This window comes from Dendrobates tinctorius, unplaced genomic scaffold (genome assembly GCF_039654945.1).
Source record: "Dendrobates tinctorius isolate UK_male_01 unplaced genomic scaffold, ASM3965494v1 ptg000048l, whole genome shotgun sequence".
NCBI classification, from domain to species: Eukaryota; Metazoa; Chordata; class Amphibia; order Anura; family Dendrobatidae; genus Dendrobates; species Dendrobates tinctorius.
Genome location: NW_027361716.1, coordinates 20900001 through 20926247, shown reverse-complemented (window position 1 = coordinate 20926247; position 26247 = coordinate 20900001). Strand labels below are relative to the sequence as shown.

At 43.9% G+C, this 26247-nt stretch overlaps 1 protein-coding gene across 1 annotated transcript in view; it reads right to left on the bottom strand.

Moving 5' to 3' along the window:
- The window catches only part of HIPK3 (homeodomain interacting protein kinase 3), a 184342-nt gene that overhangs the window by 137398 nt on the left and 20697 nt on the right, over positions 1–26247 (bottom strand). Inside the window, exon 2 of the mRNA XM_073576340.1 lies at positions 8084–9185. Within this exon, the coding sequence (XP_073432441.1) occupies positions 8084–9185 (1102 nt within the window). The remainder of the gene's footprint in view (positions 1–8083; positions 9186–26247) is intronic.

Sequence of the window (26247 nt, the reverse complement as noted above, 5' to 3'; positions counted from 1 at the left end):
TGGATGGAAACGCAGGACATGACGTACAGAGGCAGAGCTCGTTATTTCAGCAGTGGCTACAGAAGCCGTTCTTTCTGGAAATCTGACTCTTAGTTCTCAGTTACTTACAAGGATGATTCACGTAGCTGCATGTAATTAACCATATTCACAAGGCACTTTATAGTGTAACCTGTAACATGGGAACACCTTTGTATTAAAATGGATTTCATTTTAACCATAGGATGATATTTCAGATCTGCAGTGCAGACGATGTGTGCTAAAAATATTACATATTTACACTTGTAAACCGGCAACATTCTCGCCTGCTTTAACACTATGGATTAAAAGCAGAGTTTATGCCAAATACCCAAGAACTTTTAGGACACAGGTCAATCAATTCTGTTTTTTTTTTTGCTGACAAGCTGGATAATCTATAGCCCAGGTATGTCCAAGTCTTCAGCGGCTCCATCACGACACATGTAATGCTTATGCAGGCAGCCATATATTCCAGCTACATATACAGCGAGGCTGTAGAGCGCAGGGTTAGGGCACAGCCTCCCTTGTTATGAATGAGTCACCATAGGAGGCAAAAACAGAAATGCTAGCTAAGTCCAGAAAACCAGAGAAGTTGGCAGCTATCGGATTGCAGACCCTGACCCTATCAACAACAACTAGCAGTAGCCGTGGGGGGTTCCTACGATGCTCTAGACCCCTCGATCACAGCCGGAGAACTGCCTAGCCTAAAGACAGAAAGGGAAATCTAAACTGCCCCAGAGCAGACCCCAAAGCAATAGGCAGCCCCCAACATATGACGACGGTGAAGCAAGAAGAAAAAACACTAACAGATAGAAAGATAGGCTGAGCAAATGATGGGGCTCAAGCTAACTAAATAGGACAGGATAGGAAAGCTGCTGTCTGCAATCCGCAAAAAACCCTATCAAAATAAGAGCCAACAGACTGACAGGGAAAAAGGCCCTGAAGACGCTAGGCTTCAAAAAGACTGTCAGTACTCAGGTATTTTCTGAAGACAGAGCAAAAAGACACAAAGGAATTCAGCTCACCCCAGCAGGGAATGGCAGAATTCAGAAAAGCAAGGCAAACTAAAACCAAAACACAAATGCAAAAAGGCGAAGCAAAAAACTTAGCTTTTGAGGAGCAGGAATCAGACTGGTCTCCTAGAATTCCACAGAGAAATCACCAGCGAGGCAGAAAGGGCGTCGGCTGCCTTATATCCAGTCAGAGATCCCCGTCGCCCAGTCATCCTCTCCCAGCTCAGGTGCTTGGTAATCAGCCTCACTACCTTCCTTCACCAGAAGAGGGAGTTCATCAGACCTCAATGGTGAAGGGGAAAATGAACTCATAACAGTACCGCCCCCTTGAGGAGGGGTCACCGAACCCTCATCCACGCCACCAGGACGATCAGGGTGAGCCCGATGAAAGGCACGCACCAATCTTTTGCCATGAATATCAGAGGCAGAGACCCAGGAATTATCCTCCTTACCATAACCCTTCCACTTAACCAAATACTGGAGTCTTCGTCAAGCCAGACGGGAATCCAGTATCTTCTCTACCTCATATTCCATGTTACCTTCAACCAATACAGGGTCCGGAGGTGCCACCCCAGGAACTACTGGTTCAACAAACCTCTTCAACAAGGACTTATGAAACACATTATGGATTTTAAATGTGACAGGAAGAGCCAACCGAAAAGAGACCGGATTAATGATCTCCAAAATCTTGTAAGGCCCAATAAATATAGGCTTAAACTTAGGAGAAGCTACCTTCATAGCGATATTTTTTGATGATAACCAAACAATATCACCCACCTTAAACTGGGGACCAACGGTCCTATGTCGGTTGGAAAACCGCTGGGCCTTTTCCTGGGAGACAGATAACTTATCCACCACTTGGTCCCAGATCTGGTGCATTCTCTCCACCACAGTGTCAACACCTGGGCAGGCAGAAGGCTCCACCTGCCCTGAAGAAAATCGAGGATGAAACCCAAAGTTACAAAAAAAAGGTGACATCAAAGTGGCAGAACTAGCTCTATTATTTAAAGCAAATTCAGCCAAGGGCAAAAATGAAACCCAATCATCCTGATCAGCGGAAATAAAACATCTCAAATACGACTCCAAGGTCTGGTTTGTTCTCTCCGTCTGCCCATTAGTCTGAGGGTGAAACGCAGAGGAGAAGGACAACTGAATTCCCAGTTTGGAACAGAACGTCCTACAAAATCTAGACACAAACTGAACTCCTCTGTCAGATACAATGTTCTCAGGAATCCCGTGCAAGCGAACCACCTGTTGCAAAAACAGGGGCACCAACTCAGAAGAAGATGGCAACTTAGGGAGTGGTACAAGATGAACCATCTTAGAGAACCCATCACAAATCACCCAAATAACAGTCATTCTCTGAGAGACAGGCATATCAGAGATGAAATCCCTTGAAATATGGGTCCATGGCCTCCTGGGGACCGGCAAAAGCATCAACAACCCACTAGAGCGAGAACAAGGTTTAGACCGGGAGCAAGTCCCACAGGACTGCACAAAATTCCTGACATCACGAGACAAGGCGGGCCACCAAAAAGACTGACTCACCAGATCTCTAGTACCAAAAATACCTGGATGACCAGCCAATGCAGAGCAATGAACTTCAGACATCACTCTCTTCTTCCACTGGTCAGGAACATACAACTTTCCACTGGGACAACGCTCAGGTTTGTCCTCCTGGAACTCTTCCAGAGCACATCTCAAATCGGGCGAGATGGCAGAAAGAACTACCCCTTCGCCTAAGATGGTAGCAGGCTTGGTCACCACAGGAGAATCAGCAAAGAAGCTCCTAGAAAGAGCGTCAGCCTTGACATTCTTAGTGCCAGGAAGAAAAGAGACCACAAAATCAAAACGTGTAAAAAACAAGGCCCATCTAGCCTGTCCAGGGTTCAAGGGTTTGGCCGACTCCAGGTAAATCAAATTCTTGTGGTCAGTGAGGACCACGACTTGATGTTTGGCTCCCTCCAACCAATGTCTCCACTCCTCAAATGCCCATTTCATGGCCAACAGTTCCCGATTCCCCACATCATAGTTACGCTCAGATGGGGAGAACTTTCGGGAAAAGAAAGCACAGGGATTCATTTTAGATGTTACAGGATCCTTTTGGGACAAAACAGCTCCTGCACCAATCTCAGAAGCGTCCACCTCTACCTGGAACGGGAGTGAGACATCAGGTTGCCGCAAAACCGGGACAGAAGTGAATCTTCGCTTCAGCTCCTGAAAGGAAGAAACAGCCTCCGGAGACCAATTCAACACATCAGCACCCTTCTTAGTCAGATCAGTCAATGGCTTGGCAATACTAGAAAATTTTGCTATAAATTTCCGATGAAAATTAGCAAAACCCAAAAACTTCTGAAGGGCCTTCAAAGAAGTGGGCTGAACCCAATCATAAATGGCCTGTACCTTGGCCGGATCCATTTCAATAGTTGACGGAGACAAAATAAATCCCAAAAATGAAATCCTCTGTACCCCAAAAAGGCATTTCGATTCTTTGACATACAGGGAATTCTCCCGCAAGATCCGGAACACCGTCCGAACATGTTCCACATGAGAATCCCAATCCTTGGAAAAGATCAAAATATCATCCAGATAGATAAACAAAAATTTATCCACAAAGTCTCGGAAAATGTCGTTCATGAAGCACTGGAAGACAGAAGGGGCATTAGAGAGCCCAAAAGGCATCACCAGGTACTCAAAATGTCCCTCTGGAGTATTAAACGCCGTCTTCCATTCATCCCCATGCTTAATGCGGATAAGATTATACGCCCCCCTGAGGTTAAGCTTGGTAAACCAGCAAGCATCTTTAACTCTGGAGAATAGATCCGAAATCAGGGGTAACGGATATTGATATTTAATAGTAATTTTGTTGAGGGCACGATAATCAATACAAGGCCTTAATGAACCATCCTTTTTGGCCACGAAAAAAAAAAAACAGCACCTAATGGTGAAGAGGATGGTCTAATATGACCCTTCTCCAACGCCTCCTTAATATAGGATCGCATAGCCTCGTGCTCGGGTACAGATAAATTGAAGAGCCGACCCTTGGGAAATTTACACCCCGGGCTCAGATCAATTGCACAGTCATAACTCCTATGAGGAGGCAGAGACGCAGACTCATTCTCACTAAATACATCATAAAAGTCCGCCAAATAGTCAGGAACATCATGCGACTGAGGAGAGGTGGAAAAAACCGGAGCCTCACTAAGGGCACATCGACAACCCCAACTCACCACAGACACAGATTTTCAGTCCAAAACTGGATTATGAATTTGCAGCCAGGGAAACCCCAGAACAATGGTATCATGCAAATTATGCAACACCAAAAATCTGCAATTTTCTTGATGGTTTGGGGCGACCCGCATTACCACCTGGGTCCAAAACTGAGGTTTATTTTTCGCCAAAGGAGTAGCATCAATCCCCCTCAAAGGGATAGGTGTCCGCAGAGGTGTCATAGGAAATCCACAACGTTTAGCAAAATCCAAGTCCATTAGGTTCAGGGCTGTTCCCGAATCCAAAAAAGCCTTGGTGGAAAATGTGGACAGGGAGCAGATCAGAGTAATTGCCAGAAGAAACTTAGGTTGAACACCACCCACAGAAAACGTGTGTGCAAAACGTTTCTCTCGTTTAGGACAGACAGAAATAATATGCGAGGCATCTCCACAAAAAAAAACACAGCTTATTACACTTTCTGAACTCCTGACGTTGCTCCCTGGACAAAACGCTATCACATTGCATAGGTTCAGACACTTGTTCAACAGGTGGCAACACCTCTCGTGCAGTCCTGCGTTCACGTAAACGCCGATCAACCTGAATGGCTACTGACATAGAATCGTCCAGACCAGAGGGAACAGGAAATCCCACCATAGTATCTTTTACGGCTTCTGACAAACCCTTCCGAAAGAGAGCTGCCAAGGCATTATCATTCCAGGCCGTAAGGACCGCCCACTTTCGGAATTTTTGACAGTACAATTCTGCAGAATCTCGACCCTGGCTCAATGCCAACAGGGTCTTTTCAGCCTGATCAATAGCATTAGGTTCGTCATACAACAACTCCAAGGCTTGAAAAAATGCGTTCACATTAGTCAGACTAGGATCATCAGGTTTCAAAGAAAACGCCCAATCCTGGGGATCGCCACGCAGCAAAGAGATGACAATTTTAACCTGCTGCGCGGAGCTCCCTGATGAGTTAGGCTTCAAGGTAAAAAATAATTTACAATTATTTTTGAAATTCAAAAATTTAGACAGATGCCCAAAAAACACATCAGGAGTAGGGATCTTTGGTTCAGCAGCATGTGAATGAGCAAGGTAGGCGGAAATTCCCCGCACTTCCGCAGCGAGCTGCTCCACACGATCAGACAATTGCTTTATCTCCATTGAGAGAAAAAAAAAAAAAAAATTCCCCCTACGGCCTCAGAGATATGGAGGAAAAAATAAACACTTTTTTTTTTTTTTTTTAATTCTTTCCTGCTATTGAGTACCCTAGGATCTGCGGTATGGCTGGTGATTCTGTTATGAATGAGTCACCGTAGGAGGCAAAAACAGAAATGCTAGCTAAGTCCAGAAAACCAGAGAAGTTGGCAGCTATCGGATTGCAGACCCCTGAACCTATCAACAACAACTAGCAGTAGCCGTGGGGGGTTCCTACGATGCCCTAGACCCCTCGATCACAGCCGGAGAACAGCCTAGGCTAAAGACAGAAAGGGAAATCTAAACTGCCCCAGAGCAGACCCCAAAGCAATAGTCAGCCCCCAACATATAACGACGGTGAAGCAAGAAGAAAAAACACTAACAGATAGAAAGATAGGCTGAGCAAATGATGGGGCCCAAGCTAACTAGATAGGACAGGATAGGAAAGCTGCTGTCTGCAATCCGCGAAAAACCCTATCAAAATAAGAGCCAACAGACTGACAGGGAAAAAGGCCCTGAAGACGCTAGGCTTCAAAAAGACTGTCAGTACTCAGGTATTTTCTGAAGACAGAGCAAAAAGACACAAAGGAATTCAGCTCACCCCAGCAGGGAATGGCAGAATCCAGAAAAGAAAGGCAAACTAAAACCAAAACACAAATGCAAAAAGGCAAAGCAGAAAACTTAGCTTTTGAGGAGCAGGAATCAGACTGGTCTCCTAGAATTCCACAGAGAATTCACCAGCGAGGCAGAAGGGCATCGGCTGCCTTATATCCAGTCAGAGATGCCCGTCGCCCAGTCAACCTCTCCCAGCTCACGTGCTTGGTAATCAGTCTCACTACCTTCCTTCACCAGAAGAGGGAGTTCATCAGACCTCAATGGTGAAGGAGAAAATGAACTCATAACACTGCCTGTTCTGCATGCCCCCAACTTCATCCTGTGGTTCCTGCCATTATTCCATAAAGAGAAATTGTGGGGTGTAATAATGAGTATTAAGACTTAAGCAAGCAAAATAATTGAAAAGCTACACTATGGATACTTAGGGCCTTGCATTAATGTCCACGGTTCCCAGCCACTGTGATCTAACCCAATGAGGGAGGACAAACAAGTGGGATCCAGAGGACATATTCAGACTACAGGGTGGGCCATTTATAAAGTTGGATCCAAAATGGCCGACTTCAAAATGGCCACCATGGTCACCACCCATCTTGAAAAGTTTCCCCCCTCCCATATACTAATGTGCCACAAACAGGAAGTTATTCAAACAGTACAATCAGTGCTTAATGGTGGAGCTCCTCTTCAAAAGTCAACTAGATCAGACTGTAGGGTGAACTCCTGCCAAACTGGCATCCAAACACAGCGATCAGTTCATTTCGCCTTCCTGCATCTGATTTCTGAGCCTATAAAGTAATACACAGCTACATAAAATGTGGGACTAACGCTGCTGAATGAGACAGCAATGACAAATGAAGACGTAAAAGCTAACAGGGGCAAATACGTGAAGTATTCTCTAGAATGCTGAGCCGGCAATATTGCACGATGCACAGAAACTTCTAGACTGCCCAAACTACAGAAAAAATAAGTCATTTACAAACTAGCCCCATCTATACAGGCAAATAGCACATAACCGTGCAATGGAAAACGAGGTGCAATCAATACAAGATCATTTACAAGAAAATGAGATTTGTGTGTCCAAGTAAATTGCACCGGGGAATTGCTGCAGGAGCATCACGATATTGAAGGAACCTGCCTGCAGATTTACTGCTAGGAGGTATTAGGAGTGCACTGTCACCTTCCCAATACCAGAACTTATTGACGCCTGTGTTATACCTGAATGGTGTCTGTGTGTTTACAAACAATGTTTAATCGTCTCTTCGTACCCCTCACCAGACAGCGACCGATCACTGCCGCATCGTGCTGGGATCACACCCACGTGACTGACATCCTAGCGTGTACAGGGAGTACAGACAGGTCGTCTTCTCTTCCTCCCTGCACATGCTGGGATGTCTGTCACACCACTGGGGGCCACAACGTTAACCGCAGTCCCTGACTAGTCCACAAACCGGAGGCAGGAACAATGGTTTTTAAGCACACATGTGGTGTTTAGGTATAACACAGGAATCAATAAATAACAGTATTAGATTGCTGAAAAAATGTACCCAATACTTCCCTAGGAGTAAATCCTGCTGTCAAAAAAAAAAAAATAACCCTATACATCCATTGTAAGGATACTTCTAGCTCAACTGTGCAATTTCTATTTAAAGGAGTTGTCACAGCATAGACATGTCCCCAATGTTCAGCTGAGTATGGTAGGCCTGATGTGACCTCCGCAGATCGCTGGATCAAAGGTGCAGCGATGCCAGAAATGAGACGTGCCATAACATTGGCCCAGTTTAAATTAATTTATTGGGTGCATAGTGTTACTGATTTTTTTCCTTTCCCCACGTAATCAGTGGAATCAGGCTCCAACAATCGGACACTGCATTATGCCACCAATGTCTACGCGGTGACAACCAATGACCAGCTGTCTATAGCAGTTCTCTACATCAGAACTGAACAAAGTCTAAAAACACACACAGTAAACACTACCTTTTAGGAGAATAAGTTACTGCGGTATATTTAATAGGTAAAAACCAATAAACAAGCCTTACCTGTAATAACGGGACTGCAAATACGTTGAGCAAACAGTCTTTGATATATGGCTAGCAGAGCCAAAGTCTATTACTTTCACCCTGTAAGGTTGCCGCACGGGATCCACCAGCATGATGTTCTCCGGTTTGAGGTCAGCGTGAATTAAACCAAGACTTTTAAGCTTTTTCAGTGCAGTGGCCACCTGCTGAAGGATGGCCCGGATAACTTTCAGGGGTAATGGGCTAAATTTGTTTTGCTTTAAAAAGTCGTATAAATTCTGTTCCAACATTTCAAACACCAAGCAAGTGTGGTTCCGATGCTGAAAGCATTCGTACGCACGCACAAAGTTAAACTCGTCAGCATTCTCGCTGCTCAGCCTGGCAAGGATGCCCACCTCAATCTGCCCTTGGCGTGCGTATGAAGGATGGTTTTTTAGGATTTTGACAGCCACCACCTCATTTGTCCCCCTTTTCCAACACTTCACCACCTGTCCAAAGGTTCCCCGACCCAAAAAATCCAGTACTTCATAAGTATTTTTAACCGAGCACAACACTTCATGCTGTACCAACTGATAGTCACCATCCACACTAGCCCCATTCTGCTTAGAAGCACCAGTGGTTGCCACAACAGCTACTGGGTTTGCTGCGTTGCCTGGTAGCATGGCAGGCAGTACAGACAATTCATCAACAATCTGCATGGTGCCACCTTGGTTTTCCAGCTCTTCACTCTTACGCTTCAATCCACATCGCTGATGCGTTTCCAGCAAATCTGATACACAATCCGGTGTCCCAACTGTTGGTGCCTCTGCTGGATCTGGCTGCGCCTGCGCTGCTCGGTCCCCAGGAGCACCTGTGTTGGTTTTTAATGTGACTGCGCTGGTTTGGGAGGCGCTAGTCTGCTGGCGAGGTCTGTCAATTGGATTCTTTGTCTGAGCAGGAGCCCTACTCTTGTTGGATGGATGTGCAAATCCAAAGTGTCTAGCATTCAGGTCGGTGCGCGGATAGCTCCTCTTGCTGTACACACAACCACTTGGTTCTATTTTCAGTTTCTTCACACTACAAAAGGCACTTGATTGAGTTTGATAAACATATGGTGGGTACACCAAGACTTGTGAGGCCATACCTGAAAAACACAAGACAAAAAAAGAGAACATTAATTACTCATGTGGTCAATAAAGCTAATGGCAATTCATGCATCAGTGCTAGAAGCACAGTCAGATCTAACTGGAGCAGCTGACCAAGGTATTACACAAGCAAGCTGAGCAATGAACACAGTCCTTATATGCCACCATCTCCCACAATTCATCCAGGGCTAGAGTAGTAAAGGCGATGCACAAACCAACCTGATACATTGCTTTGTTGGTCTGATGAAAGGACACTGCAACCCAAAATGCACAACTTTGTAACGCTTTTATTTCAATAAAAATACATATTCTGAATTTAGAATTCGTTTTTTTGCATAATTTCCTTGTTATTTCTACCCAAAATATTATGAATAAATTGATAACTCTTTAAGCTCAAAACTTGGGAGATGTCGCCCTACAGCCCAACATTGATCACTCAGTGCAGCTGCATACCCCTTTCATCCAGCTGACAATATACTGAGACATTCCAGAGAAGAATAACAGGAACAAAGAGGTCTAAGAATTGTTATTTAATGAGGAATACAAATACGGAAAACATACTGTATTTTTTAAAAAACAAACATAGGTGTACAGAGTCTAAGGGAATAAAAGTCTTGCAATTCATTGGTGCGTCCACAGTCCCATCTTATACCATCCGCAGTTTGATCTGGTTCTGCCATAAAGCGTGTTTTCATAAAGATTTACATCCCCCTTTAAAAGGAACCTGTCACCTGTTTGCCCGCTATGAGATGCGGCCACTGCCTTTCAGGACTTATCTACAGCATTCTATGATGCTGTAGATAAGCCCCCGATCCAACCTGAAAGATAAGAAAAATCAGTTTTATTATACTCACCTGGGGGGCAGTCCGGTCCAATGGACGTCACAGGTCCGGGGTCCATCACCTCCCATCGTTTATGATTGCCGCCCTCCTGCTTGCTTCATGCCTCCCCAGCATCACGCTCCTGTGCAGGCGTACTGATCTTCCCTGTTGAGGGCAGCGCAAAGTACTGCAGTGCGCAGGCGCCGGACCTCTCCAACCTTTCCCGCGCCTGCACACTGCAGTACTTTGCTCTGCCCTCAACAGGGAAGATCAGGACGCCTGCGCAGGAGCCACTACACGAAGCAAGGAAGATGACGACATCGCACGAAGATGGGAGCAGCCGGACCCGGACCTGCGACACCCATCAGACCGGACCACCCCCTTTCCCGGTGAGTATAATAAAACTTATTTTTGTTATCTTGCAGGTTGGATCGGGGGATTATCTACAGCATTATAGAATGCTATGGCTAAGCCCTGAAAGGCAGCGGCCACATCTTATAGCGGCCAAAACAGCCGACAGGTTCCCTTTAAATAACAATTCCACAGCATCTTTTCTTAGAACTTGTTATTCCAGTTATTGTTCGTTGGAATTTATGAATAAATTGCAAACTGGAATCTACCATTGCACTAATCGAAGGGGTGCATGACTGCCCAATCTCGTGCACCTATTGATCAAAGGCAGATTCTGTAGGGAGGAGATGCTTCCCAACATGTAGCCCCCAGTTTTCAAAATATTCAAATTTTGTGGGGAGAAACAGAGGAACTGGACAAAAACAAAGAATTTGAATTTAAAGGTGATTCAGAATAGTTCTATTATATACTGTAACACACAAAAAGGAGAACAGATACAAGGATTAGAATAATAATAATAATAATAATAATCTTTATTTATATAGCGCCAACATATTCCACAGTGCTTTACAGTTTAACAGTTCCAAAACATAAGAGCAGGGGGTGATTATTGGGCCTACACATTCGGAGCAGGGGATGATCATTGGAGTCGGGGCAGGGGGTGACTATTGGGCCTACACAGTCGGGGCAGGGGGTGACTATTGGGCCTACACAGTCGGAGCAGGGGGTGACTATTGGGCCTACACAGTCGGAGCAGGGGGTGATCATTGGGCCTACACAGTCGGAGCAGGGGGCGATCATTGGGCCTACACAGTCGGAGCAGGGGGCGATCATTGGGCCTACACAGTCGGAGCAGGGGGCGATCATTGGGCCTACAGTAGGAGCAGGGGGTAATCAATATGTGACAAAATTACATGGCGGGCTGTGCCATGTCTCTGGATTACATGTTTCTATATATTCATGTTCTTATGTGCCAAATGGAAGCAAAGGCCCAGCGATTTATATGGGGTCTCTATACAGGACTTTTTCCCCCCATTTAAAGAAACAACAAATGCAAACCAGACAGATCCCGTATAAACCAGACTTTGTTCACGTTAAGTGGTTATCTCTCCATTGTGGTCATCACAAAACTGGTCCAAAAACAAACTTAATGATCCAGCAGAGCAGAGGTGGGGAACCTTTTTCTGCCAAGGGCCATTTGGATATTTACACCATCCTTCGGGGACCATAAAAATAGCCTGATAACTCTGCCCACAAAGTGCGTCTGCGTCCTGATGCTGGCACTGGTGTCAGGAGGTAATCTTTCATTGCACATGCCTCAATGCTCATTAGTGAAACCGAGAGTGCGTGCTCACAGAGCAAGAAGACATTAAGGCTATGTGCACACGATGCATTTTTTTTTGCATTTTCAGTGTTTTTTTACGCATGTACAGTGGGGGAAAAAAGTATTTAGTCAGTCAGCAATAGTGCAAGTTCCACCACTTAAAAAGATGAGAGGCGTCTGTAATTTACATCATAGGTAGACCTCAACTATGGGAGACAAACTGAGAAAAAAAAATCCAGAAAATCACATTGTCTGTTTTTTTTTCATTTTATTTGCATATTATGGTGGAAAATAAGTATTTGGTCAGAAACAAAATTTCATCTCAATACTTTGTGATATATCCTTTGTTGGCAATGACAGAGGTCAAACGTTTTCTGTAAGTCTTCACAAGGTTGCCACACACTGTTGTTGGTATGTTGGCCCATTCCTCCATGCAGATCTCCTCTAGAGCAGTGATGTTTTTGGCTTTTCGCTTGGCAACACGGACTTTCAACTCCCTCCAAAGGTTTTCTATAGGGTTGAGATCTGGAGACTGGCTAGGCCACTCCAGGACCTTGAAATGCTTCTTACGAAGCCACTCCTTCGTTGCCCTGGCGGTGTGCTTTGGATCATTGTCATGTTGAAAGACCCAGCCACGTTTCATCTTCAATGCCCTTGCTGATGGAAGGAGGTTTGCACTCAAAATCTCACGATACATGGCCCCATTCATTCTTTCATGTACCCGGATCAGTCGTCCTGGCCCCTTTGCAGAGAAACAGCCCCAAAGCATGATGTTTCCACCACCATGCTTTACAGTAGGTATGGTGTTTGATGGATGCAACTCAGTATTCTTTTTCCTCCAAACACAACAAGTTGTGTTTCTACCAAACAGTTCCAGTTTGGTTTCATCAGACCATAGGACATTCTCCCAAAACTCCTCTGGATCATCCAAATGCTCTCTAGCAAACTTCAGATGGGCCCAGACATGTACAGGCTTAAGCAGTGGGACACGTCTGGCACTGCAGGATCTGAGTCCATGGTGGCGTAGTGTGTTACTTATGGTAGGCCTTGTTACATTGGTCCCAGCTCTCTGCAGTTCATTCACTAGGTCCCCCCGCGTGGTTCTGGGATTTTTGCTCACCGTTCTTGTGATCATTCTGACCCCACGGGGTGGGATTTTGCGTGGAGCACCAGATCGAGGGAGATTATCAGTGGTCTTGTATGTCTTCCATTTTCTAATTATTGCTCCCACAGTTGATTTCTTCACTCCAAGCTGGTTGGCTATTGCAGATTCAGTCTTCCCAGCCTAGTGCAGGGCTACAATTTTGTTTCTGGTGTTCTTTGACAGCTCTTTGGTCTTCACCATAGTGGAGTTTGGAGTCAGACTGTTTGAGGGTGTGCACAGGTGTCTTTTTATACTGATAACAAGTTTAAACAGGTGCCATTACTACAGGTAATGAGTGGAGAAAAGAGGAGACTCTTAAAGAAGAAGTTACAGGTCTGTGAGAGCCAGAAATCTTGATTGCTTGTTTCTGACCAAATACTTATTTTCCACCATAATATACAAATAAAATGAAAAAAAAAACAGACAATGTGATTTTCTGGATTTTTTTTTCTCAGTTTGTCTCCCATAGTTGATGTCTACCTATGATGTAAATTACAGACGCCTCTCATCTTTTTAAGTGGTGGAACTTGCACTATTGCTGACTGACTAAATACTTTTTTTCCACACTGTAAATGGTCCAAAAATCCAATGGAATACTTACGCAAGGTAATGCAATGACAATCCTGAAATGCTGTGCACATGATCAGAAAATTTCCATCCATATTTGCAGCTTTTTATTTTCCGCAGCATGACAATTCTTTTTGACTCATTGACTTCAATTAAGTTGGTCAAATCTGCAGCAAAAAAGCAGGTGTAAAAAGGTTTGCGGATTTGCTGCAAAAACGCTGCAAATTGACAAAAGAAATGATGGTAGAGGGAGGAAGAGTGTGTGGAGAATATGTGTGTGTGTGTCTGCGGATGTGTACCCATGCGATGAACAGCCCACAGTGATTGTACTTAGGCGTCGCCTGATGGGACTACCACTCCCATCCGGCTATGTCTGCTGTCACATAAAACAGAGACAGCATGAGCCGATGATGGGGGAATAGTCTCATCATCCGGCGCCTGTATTCAATTGTGTAAAAAAAAAAAAAATCAAAACATTTACATAATTACATACATATTCACATACAAAATACATACTCACTGAACGCCTAATCCCTGACACCCGTGTCTCATGCAAACAATCAAAGATAATAAACTAACATATACTCCATGTCCGCCGTAGCCCATTTAATACCGAGTGCCCAACTTTGATCTCACCCGGCCTCCGGCGATACAATGACATGAGGTAATCGCTCCCGCAGTATATCACTGAGCCACTGTGAGAGTTCACCAGAGTTCATCAGCACCGATGCTTTCAGTTACAGCACTGCCACTGTGTGTGAACTTTTTCATGCAGCGGTGCCGTGAGAGCACTGGAGCTGATCAGCTGATGAACTTCAGTGAACTTTCATGGCAGCGTTATAATATATTGCGGGAGCGATTACCTCCTGTCAGTGTATCACCAGCTGCCGTGTTGAGCAGTCACATCTAACGATGTGACTGTTCTACACGTGAGATCGCCGTGGGACACTCAGTATTAAGTGGACTACATCGGACAGGATAGTATATGTTGGTTTATTATTTTTTTATTGTTTGCAGGAGACGAGGGCATCGGGGATTGGGCGTTCAGCAAGTATGGTAAATTTAAATTCAATAAAGAAGTCTGTGTGATTATTTCAAATAAAGGACTTTATTCTGGGAGTCTGTTTTTATACAATATCACTATGGGGTTACTAATGGATAGGTGTCTTATTGACGCCTCTCCATTACTAACCTGTGGGGTTGATGTCACCTGACAATACAAAGGTGACATCAACCCCACAAATATGAACCCCATTTGCCACCACTACAGGGCAAGTGGGAAGAGCGAGGCTAAGTGCCAGAATTGGTGAATCTATAAGATGCGAAAGTTCTGGGGTGGCTGAGAGCTGATATTTTTACCCCGGGGTGCCAATATCCATGGCCCCTTCCCAGGCTATTAATATCAGACTGCAGGTGTCTGCCTAGCCTTTGCTGGTTCCATTTTATAGGGGCGCCCAAATCAATTTTTTTCTGGGGTTCCCCTGTAAACTAGCCATAAAGGCTAATCAAACAGCTGTGAGCTGATATTAATAGCCTGGGAACCTTCATGGCTATTGGCTCCTTCCCAAAATATTAACATCAGCCCTCAGCTTTCCCTCTGCTGGTTATGAAAATTATACGGGAGCCTACGCAATTTTCTATTTTTTGAAAAATAAACAGATATTGTGTTTCACAGAGATTTCTGACAGTTGTTGTTTTGTTAAAACATATGTAGGTTAATTTTGTTAATGCTCCTACATAGGCTGGTGACTGTGTGTGTGTCTTTATTTAACTCTTTATGTTCAGTTTTATTGATGAGGGAATCTGGCTGACACCTGTTCATTACTAAACCTCAGCTATATATATTATTTTTTCACTTCTATTGGTGTGTGTAAACATTATAAATTTTAACATGGGATGTAATGAGATTATGATCTTCAATTCCAAAATGGAGAATGAGAAACGGGGTTGAAAAAGAAAAAGGCACCACATTTTTTTTTTTAAATAATATATCTTTATTTAGATCTATGGATTTACAAAAACACATGAAAACATTCATCAAAAATGCATAAAAAACGTATATGGCTGAGTGCAGACGTACTTTTTGGCCCTGTGGATGTTTCCACGCAGAATGGAAGAAATCCGCAGGTCAAATGACCTGCATTTTTCCTGCGGATTTCTTCAATTTTTCCTGCGGTTTTCTTGCAGTTTTTGTGCGGTTTTCCACTGCGGTTTTCCCCCTGCGGATTTGGTGACAGGGGAGATGGAAAACCGCACAAAAGTAGTAACATGCTGCGGATTTTGTACCGCAGGAAAACCGCGCTGAAAAATCCGCAGCGTCTGCACAGCGGTTTTTTTTTTCATTGATTTTAAGGCTACTGTACATCACAATGCGGATATGCAACGTTTCTGCGTGGTAAAATCCGCTGCGGATCCGCTGCAAATCTGCATTGTGTGCACACAGCCTAAGAAAGCACGTAATTTCCGCTGAGTTTTTCTGCCAAGAGATGCAGAAACCATGCTGAAATTTCTGCAAGTAAATATGCAACGTGCGCACATAGCCTAAAGGACCTGTGACCATCAAAATATAGCTGCCAGCCCGAGCACTGTGGTCCCTGGGAATCTGCCTGTGGGCCGGAGCACAGGTCTCAGGTGGCCCACCCCTGGAGTAGAGGATCCATTATTTGAATGGGAATGGAAAGGTCTTAAGATGTCTCATTTTTATAGCGGGATCAAAAAACAGTCTGCAGAGCTTCCATGGTCTGGGGGTTTGTTTTTGCTTGATTATTTATTTATTTATTTTGGGGGGGGGGGGCGGTTACAACGATGACTAGGAGGCACGGATCGTAAAAGACTGAAAAGTTATCTATTCCGTCAACGGATCCGTTTTTTAGAGTAACACACGCCCAGAACACTAGAGGTGTTCAGAGACCCCAATTGATTAGTCACAGACAGAAGAGGAAAATGAATAATGGATCTACAAGTTATTGAAAGGAAGACAATTACATTAACCTCTTCAGCTCAATGTCAACTGGAACTGTCAAAATCGTTGTTACTAACCTGAATTATATTGTTCTGAAGCTTTTTCCTAACCTTTATGAAGAACATGCGTCTCCCCACTCGCGCAGAAATCTATCAGCTATGTGAGTAATTAGAGCAGCTCTATATTTAGCAGCAAATAGTGAGGTGACAGGTGTATTTTCAGAGCTATTTGCAGGTATTAAAAGATAAATCATCTATCAGCTGCTAGGTGCATGTAAAATCTCTTAGGACAAAAGAAGAATGCTATAAATGTAGACCAGAAAAGTGACATTACTGTAGTAGCCAGGAATTGGAAATTCATGGCCATCAGCAGAAGACAGTCTAAATACCAGTACAACATAGCAGTAAGCTGATTGCTGAGAGTCCCGGATAAGCAGATTACTCTGTCAGGCAGATATAGTGTTAACCAGCGGTCACGTATGGAAGAGCCGCTCTAAGAACGGCTCTGTGTTCCGGCTCAGAGAAAGGTACCCCCTCTACTGCGACCAAATGCCCCAGAAAGGATGACAACCCTTATAACAGATCTTTCCAGCAGCTCTTTAGAATTATATTTTCCCTTCCTTACAGAAATGGCCATGGAGCAGCAGAGGATCTCTACTCTACTGAGCTCAATACACCAATGCCATAAAAGTGAGGTGAACAGTGCTTCAAAGAACACAGGTCATAGACTTCACCGGTCAGAGGAACTGCTTAGCCTTCTAACTACGTGACCACGATAAACATCTCTTGGCATGTTGGAATCCTGCGTATAATAAATAGGGGACCCTTTTTCGGAGACTCTTTTCACTAAGATTCCGTACTATAACAAACATATCAGCGTATTACTATAGACGGTGTCACATCTTGTCATATATTCATATCCCATCCTACCCTCCAGCCTCCCAATATCCCACCGCAGTCTAGTTAATCTTCTATGGTCTGCTGTTATCAGCTATGGTGGAGGAGAGCCTAAGGATGGCCATGATTATTAGACAGCTTTGGCTGAATGATAGATCAGCTGACCGCTCTCTCTCCCGAATAACCCTAGCAGCAACGTCTCTCTCCGCTGAACAAAAAAAGGATCAAGCAATGCAAATATACAACCACTGATGTCTGAATTATCGGACCACCAGCGATCAGAAAGTGATCCCCTTGATTCCATGGATAGAGGATAACTTCCAAACTTGAAAATACTCCTATGATGTGCAAGTGGATCTTGATTTTAGTTTTTTTTTTTTTTTTTTTTTTTAAAAGTCCCCCCAAAAAGATCCGCTTCCATGATTACCCCTTATCCACAGTGATGACATTTATAGATTTTTACACATGCATTGAATGTTAGTGTTTTAGGTTTCTTGCGCATGTAAAATAAAAATGCCCACATTTCATATTTCCTCCACACTGCCACAGTGCACACGTGAACCCAGCTGCAACTGAGTGAGGGAAGCCAATATTTGCATTGTGCTGTTCTCACAATGGACTGAAGTGCTTTCACACTCCAATTGTGATGGAAAGTGCAGTAGATCAAGATGCCCACACTTCTTACTGAATGTGGAGCAGATTTACAGAAGCGCTCCTCCTCCCATCAAAGTTTGTATAGTCTTAATATAGTGCAGTCTTCAAACTACATAGCACTGTGTACTTACAATTGCTCATTTTGCCTTTTTACCCAGATAATTCTTCTCTTTTCCGTGTGTGAATAGACCACTTTTCATTTGGAAGCCTTAGTGCCTCTTTCTTTTTAGTGCCCTCGAGATATTTGGGGTGACGAGTGCACCCATTGAAGCAGTCACCCACCTGAGAGGGATTCTTACAGTAATGTCTATACTTTCCCACTTGCTCTGGGTTTCTCTAAAGGTGGCTATATACATTAGGAAAACACTGACCAAACATGCTGATTTTGGCAGCACCAGCCAGCCATCCAATGTGAATGAAGGTACAAAAACAAAAAAAAATATATAAAAATAAAGACATTAAAAAATACATAAGCAAGGTGACAGCTGGAGGCAAAAGTGAAATACGATAATTAAGGAATCATCTCCTCAATAGAAAATGTTGATGGCTGGAAGCAACACGCGCACTTATCAGGTGTAACGTCAATATCGTGTGCATTGCACCCATTTCTAGTAGTAAAAGGCTGCTTCGTGTTGACCCCAGCAGTATTTGAGCAAGTCAGGACAATGTGCAGCACAGAAAGTTATACTATAACCAAGAGTTTCCTCTAGCTAGCAGAATATTTTCCACCATGCTTCACAGAACTGATGAGGAGTGAAATTAACCACGACTTTCCTGGAAGCTTGGGCTGTTGTTGGCACACCACCATGTGACTTCTGAGAGCATATGGAGCTTAGATACATCACGATCTGCATATGTAAAAGCTAGTGATAAAACGGCACCTTTCATCACCCACCGAAGACCTGTCCTATTGCCAGACTACAGTTGGGTGTGCGCTGTTTATTTGGGTTTTTTCCTGTTCTGCATTTGGATCCAGGGTTATTATGCTTTTCCCCGCCCCTGGCATTCTTGCCTGGCTTTGTGGCCTAGTAGAATAATAAGGCCTTTCATTGACATAAAAGCTAGTTCAACACATTCGCCCGATAACAGAGATTAGCATTAGCTGGGAGATTGCTATATCACTCCAATGACAACCACAGAGGCAGTGATATTTTACTTACACTGCTGCTCGCATGGACTACAGCACTAGAATGGTACAACAGCACAATGAACTGCGGACAGCGACCATTCTCCACAAGCATGGCTCGCACAGAACTGCACACAGCATCACATGAGCTTCACGGGCCACCGTACAGTATTGCATCCAACTCCACTGACAACCGAGGAGACAGTCTGACCGCTCCATGTCACACACGCTGGTATTCCAAATACTCTGGACATGTGCACAATTGTCAGCTTTGATCAGTCTTGCCTCTCTATTACACATATGAAATCATAGCAAGAAAAACAGACAAATGGTCCGAAACCATCACTGACAATTCTCTATTATTTGGCTGAATAAGTGCACATGAGCAGTTCTCCTGACCGCCATCTACTGGCTATATGCTTTACGCCCCCAAACACTTTCCACCGACAACTATCGGGAGAGCAGGAGATCGAGAGATCCGGCAATCATGACGGAAATACGCAAACCGGTGATCCGCGTCACGTGATCGCGGGTCACCGGTGTGTCGACATGACATCCGGAGGTCTCCTGGAGACCTCTATGGTTGTCAATGCCAGATTTCTGTGAGCGCCACCCAGTGGTCGGCGCTCATAACAAGTCAGCAGTTCTACTACATAGAGGTGATCTGACCATTACCTTTATGTGGCAGAGCTGATCGGGCTATGGCAGCTTCTAGTCTCCTATGGAGACTATTGACGCAGGCCAAAAGTTAAAGACAAATGTTTTTAAATATACAAAAAAAAAAAAGTTCAAATCATCCCCCCTTTCACCCCAATAAAAAAAAAACAAAATCAAACATGCACGTGTGGTATCGCCGCATTCAGAATCGCCCGATCCATCAATAAGAAAAGGATTTACCTGATCACAAAACAGAATTATGTTTTTTGGTCACTGGGACATTGCATTACAATGCAATAACATGCGATCAAAAGATCGTATCTGCACCAAAATGGTATCATTAAATACGTCAACTCAGCAAACAAAATATAAGCCTTGACCCAACCCAAGATCACGAAAAATGGAGACGATACGGGCATCGGAAAATGGAGCACATTTTTTTTTTTTTTTCTTAATCAAAAGTTTGGAATTTTTTTTCACCACTTAGATAAAAAAGAACCTAGACATGTTTGGTGCCTATGAACTCGTAATGACCTGGAGAATCATAATGGCAGGTCAGTTTTACCATTTAGTGAACCTAGTAAAAAAGCCAAACAAAAAACAAGTGTGCGATTGCACTTTTATTTTGCAATTTCACTGCACTTGGAATTTTTTTTCCCCGTTTTCTAGTACACGACATGGTAAAACCAACGTTGTCGTTCAAAAGTACAACTCGTCTCGCTAAAAAAAAGCCCTCACATGGCCATATTGACAGAAAAATAAAATAGTTATGGCTTTGGAAAGGAGGGAAGAGGAAAACGCAAAAACGAAAAAAGCTGCGGGGTTAAGGGCAACGGTACCAAATACTAATGAAATGTATGTAAAATTTTGACTTTACAGTAAGTAATAAAAATGCCTTAAAACATTCTCTCTCTATCATTATTCTGGCATTTGGCAAGTAATAATTATGGTAATCCTAACTGACCTAAAACAGGAAAGGTTTATTCTGATTTCATGTCAGATATTGAGAAAAACATGTATATGTGTCTTTTTATAAGTGATAGTATAGTAGTGTAACCAGTATAGAATATAGAGAACAGAATTTAAATACAGTAGTCCGGTACCCACCACAAATGGACTAAAGGCCCCTTTACATTTAGCAATGCCCCAGCGATCCCGACAACGATACGACCCGGTCAGAATCGCTGGTGCATCGCTAAATGGTCGCTAGTGAGCTGCCAAACAGGCAGATCTCAGTAGCGATGTAGCGACGCAGCAGCGGTCGTTACTTACCTTTCACACGCAGCGATGCTGACGTCCTCCCGCCCGCGTCCACACGTCGCTCGTCGGCGCCAGCAGGAAGCGCCGGTCGAGAAATGGACCCGACCGATCTCGCGCGATCAGCGACAGACAGCAGGGGAGGCGGTCGGAGGTAAGTATCTCACATAACGATATCGCTAGCAATAGCGCTGCTACGTCACAAAATCGGTGACGCTTTAGCGATATTGCTAGCGATATCGCTATATGTAAAACCCCCTTAAGTCTTCACTGAAACTTTAATGCCGCAGGAGCCAAGATACCGTACCTTATCAGTACAGTGCACGCAAGCCTCCGGCCCGACAATAATAGCACTTACAGCATGAAAAGTAGAGCACTTACATGTGTCCACTATATATAGCTCTGGATACAGAGGCTGCTAAATAGTTAACATGCTAAGAAGATGATAGTCATTGAGGTGTCAAGTAATTACAGTAAACACTTAAAGGGAAAAAACAGGTGAGCGCTTTACAACTGCAGGGACCCTTGCACTAGTCAACCGGGGCCAATTGGATCTTTTCTTCCCAAAAAAAAGCTGTAGGCTGGTTGTTTTAGAAGACAACTGCTTTCATGGTTTTGTTTTTGGAATAACCTCTTTAATTACCCTTTCAGGTCTGCCAAACTGGAGTGTTATTTCAATGGTGGCAGCTGGTTGCATCTAAGATAAACCAGCCCAGCTCATGTCACTTCCCAAGACCACTCAAATTACCAGAACCCACTAAGGAACGACATTCGCCAGTGTCTCAAGTACAATGAGCACTCTGTACCATAAGGAATACATTTTTTGCAATATTTAGACAGGAGAATGCAGATCCAGGAACATACAAAGTTCAGAAGAAACTCAATCAACTTTAAATCAAAAGTGCACCCGGCAGCGAGCATGTATTGGGGAACTTGGCTACCTGGATGTGTTGCTCCTCACCGATATACAAACTTGCGTGAAGACTATAATTTGACAGTTCATTTGTGCAGAAAACAATCTATAGTTGTCTGTGATGGAAACAGTCATGCCTTGTTTAGTAATCATGGGACAATGACACAATTCTTCTCTAAGCACCAGTTGACGCTGCTCAGCTTGTATTATCAAGTTCTGAATTTATGTTGACCTACATATAGACTTCCCATGGTTACTTGCGATGTTCATGAGCTCATACACTAAGCATTCGTCCAACCATGGTCCTACTCCAAGTTCATAAAATACCTACAGCATGGACACATACAGACCCCTGCACAGAAATCAATCTTGAGACCTCACATTCCCACAGCTCATGAAGAACTTAACAGAGGTTCTTTGTAAAGAAGCCATCACATGAATGGGGTTGTGCAGATGCCACAAGTGATGCTCTATCTTGTTATACTAGGACTTTGTCCAAATAGGCATAGAGGATGTTATGGTATAAATATAATATCTAATATTTATACCATAACAAACGAAATGGGGAAAAACGGGGAACACTATTATCGTAAGTATCATTATAGGATGATAACCCCTCCTTTCATTTACAACAAGCCCTGGAGGCAGATTCTAGGGAGATCTATGTCCGGCCTGTAGATCGTAATACTTAGGGCCCCATCACACACAGCGATCTCGCTAGCAAGATGGCTGCTGAGTCACAAGTTTTGTGACACATCAGCGATCTCACCAGCGAGATCGCTGTGTGTAACAGCGATCAGCGACTGGCCCCCCTGCCGGTATCGCTGATGGAAAGCCCTGGACTTTTCTTTGGTCGCTGGTCTCCCGCTGGCCAGCACGCAACACTGCGTGTGACACGCGGGAGACCAGCGATCAGCTGGTAACTAAGGTACATATCGGGTATCCAAGGGACGTGGGTCCCTTAGAAACCCGATGTGTACGTTAGTTACCAACGCGCTGATGCAGGGAGCTGGTAATTAAGGTACACATCGGGTATCTAAGGGACGCACGTCCCTTGGATACCCGATGTATACCTTAGTTACCAGCTCCCTGCATCAGCGCGCTGGTAACTAACGAACACAGCGACGCCGCGCGCTCCGCGTCGCTGTGCTGATTGCTGGCTAAGCTGTCTGTTTGACAGCTCACCAGCGATCATGTAGCGACTCACCAGCGATCCTGACACGTTGATATCGTTGTCGGGATCGCTGGTGAGTCGGTATGTGTGACGGGGCCTTAACAATACTCATTGATAACAGAAAGGTGCATTTCTCTGGAATAAGACATCAAATCGCAGATGAGAACACTTTATTCACCTTTCTATGAACTGCATGCCCACATAGACAGCTTAGGAGGCCTCATTCTAATCACAGATGCCCTTTAACCCCCTCCCCTGAAGCCTATGGCTATGTGCACACGGTGCGGATCCTCCCGTGGATTTTACTAAATCCGCAGGTCAAATGACCTGCATTTTTCCTGCGGATTTAGTGCATTTTTCATGCGGTTTTCCTGCCGTTTTGTGCGGTTTTCCACCTGCGGTTTTGTGGAATGGAGCAGGTGGAAAACTGCAGCAAAACCGCACAAAAGTAGTGACATGCTGCTTCTTTTATTCCGCACGAAATCCGCAGCATGTGCACAGCGTTTTTTTTTTACATACAGTAGGCTATAATGGTACTGTACATCACCTGGAGTTCTGCTGCGGATCCGCAGCAGAATCCACATCGTGTGCACAGAGCCTATTTGTTTTCACCTTCATGACCAGGCCAATTTTTACAATTCTGACCAGTGACACTTTATGTTGCAATAACTCTGCAATGGATCCAATTATTGTGAGATTTTTTTTTTCCCGTGACATATTGTACTTCAGGATAGTGATAAAATTTATTTGATGACTTGCATTTATTTGTGAAAAAATGGAAATTTGGTTGCAATTTTCAAACTTTTAAAGTTTATGCCCTTAAATCAGAGTTTTGTCACACAAAATAGTTAATAAATAACATTTCTCATTTACATACGCACAATTTTTTAAACCTTTTTTTTCTTAGGATGTTATAAGGGTGAAAAGTTGACCAGTAATTTCCCGTTTTTCCAACATGTTAAAAAAATCTTTTTTTTTTTAGGGACCATATTACACATGAAGTGACTTCGAGGGGTCTATTAGACAGAAAACAACGAAAAGGGACACCATTCTTAAAACTGCACCCCTGAAGGTCCTACAAACCACATTCAAGAAGTTTATTAACCCTTCAGGTACTTCACAAGAATTATTGGAATGTGGAAAAAAAAAAATGAACATTTAACTTTTTTCACAAACATTTTACTTTAGATCCCAATTTATTTTATTTTCGCAAGGCTAACAGGAAAAATGGACCCAAAAATTTGTTGTAAAATTTCTCCTGAGCCTGCAGATACCCCATATGTGGGGGAAAACTACTGTTTGGGAGCACGGCAGAGATCACAAGGGAAGGCGCTGGAATAATTAGGGGACGCCATTTCGTGTTAGGAGAACCCAATGTACCTAAACAATGGAAACCCCCCACAAGTGACACCATTTTGGAAACAGGACCCCTCAGGGAACTTATCTAGATTTGTGTTGGGCACCCTTTATCCCCCAGGTGCTTCACAAATGTTTCTAAAGTTGGCTGTGAAAATAAAACAAAATCAAAATTTTTCCCACAAAAATGTTTTTTAGCCCCAAAATTTTGCATTTTCACAAGGATAACCGGTGAAATTGCACCATACAATTTGCTGTGCAATTTCTGCCAAGTACGCCGATACCCCATATGTAGCAGAAAGTTACTTTTGAGGCACAGTGCAAAGCTCAGAAGTGAAGTGCCATATTGGAGTTCAGATTTTGCTGCACTGGTTCAAAGGGTGCCATGTCACATTGGCAAGAGCCCCTGATGTGCCAGAACAGGAGAACTCCCGCATAAGAGACACCATTTTACAAACTACACCTCTCAATGAATTCATCTGGGGCTGCAGTAATTATAATAACACAAGTGGGTCACAGAATTTTATACCATTGGGCAGTGAAGAAAAAATAATTTTACCACCAAAATTTTGCTTTAGCCCCTGATTTTACATTTTCGCACTGAGAATTGGGTAAAAATTGCACCAAAATGTGTCCCACAATTTCTGCTGAATGTAGAAATACCCAATATAAGGCTGTACAGTACTACTTAGCCACAAAGCAAGACTCACGAGGGATTAGGGGGGCTCTCATAACTATAGAAATGGCAACAGCTTGAAAAAGGCTCAACATGAGCCGAAACATTGCTGTGATGGGCTATTAAAATTTAGCAACTTTAAACCCTGGATTTGAACAGTGTGCTGCCTCTTTTTCTTTGGATCTTGCATATAAGGTTTGGTACATGCCTGGGAGGGCTCTGCACCCCTATTGAAATTTGTTTCTTTGGGCTGCTTTTCTCTTTTGAGATATAGTTGTGGCCAAAAGTGTTGACACCCCTGCAATTTTGTCAGATAATACTCAGTTTCCTCCTGAAAATGACTGCAAACATAACTGTGCATTATATACACTCACTGGCCACTTTATTAGGTACACCATGCTAGTAACGGGTTGGACCCCCTTTTGCCTTCAGAACTGCCTCAATTCTTCGTGGCAGAGATTCAACAAGGTGCTGGAAGCATTCCTTAGAGATTTTGGACCATATTGACATGATGGCATCACACAGTTGGCGCAGATTTGTCGGCTGCACATCCCTGATGCGAATCTCCCGTTCCACCACATCCCAAAGATGCTCTATTGGATTGAGATCTGGTGACTGAGGAGGCCATTTGAGTACAGTGAACTCATTGTCATGTTCAAGAAACCAATCTGAGATGATTCGAGCTTTATGACATGGCGCATTATCCTGCTGAAAGTAGCCATCAGATGTTGGGTACATTGTGGTCATAAAGGGATGGACATGGTCAGCAACAATACTCAGGTAGGCTGTGGCGTTGCAACGATGCTCAATTGGTACCAAGGGGCCCAAAGAGTGCCAAGAAAAAATTCCCCACACCATGACACCACCACCACCAGCCTGAACCGTTGATACAAGGCAGGATGGATCCATGCTTTCATGTTGTTTACGCCAAATTCTGACCCTACCATCCGAATGTCGCAGCAGAAATCGAGACTCATCAGACCAGGCAACGTTTTTCCAATCTTCTACTGTCCAATTTCGATGAGCTTGTGCAAATTGTAGCCTCAGTTTCCTGTTCTTAGCTGAGAGGAGTGGTACCCGGTGTGGTCTTCTGCTGCTGTAGCCCATCTGCCTCAAAGTTCGACGCACTGTGCGTTCAGAGATGCTCTTCTGCCTACCTTGGTTGTAACGGGTGGCAATTTGA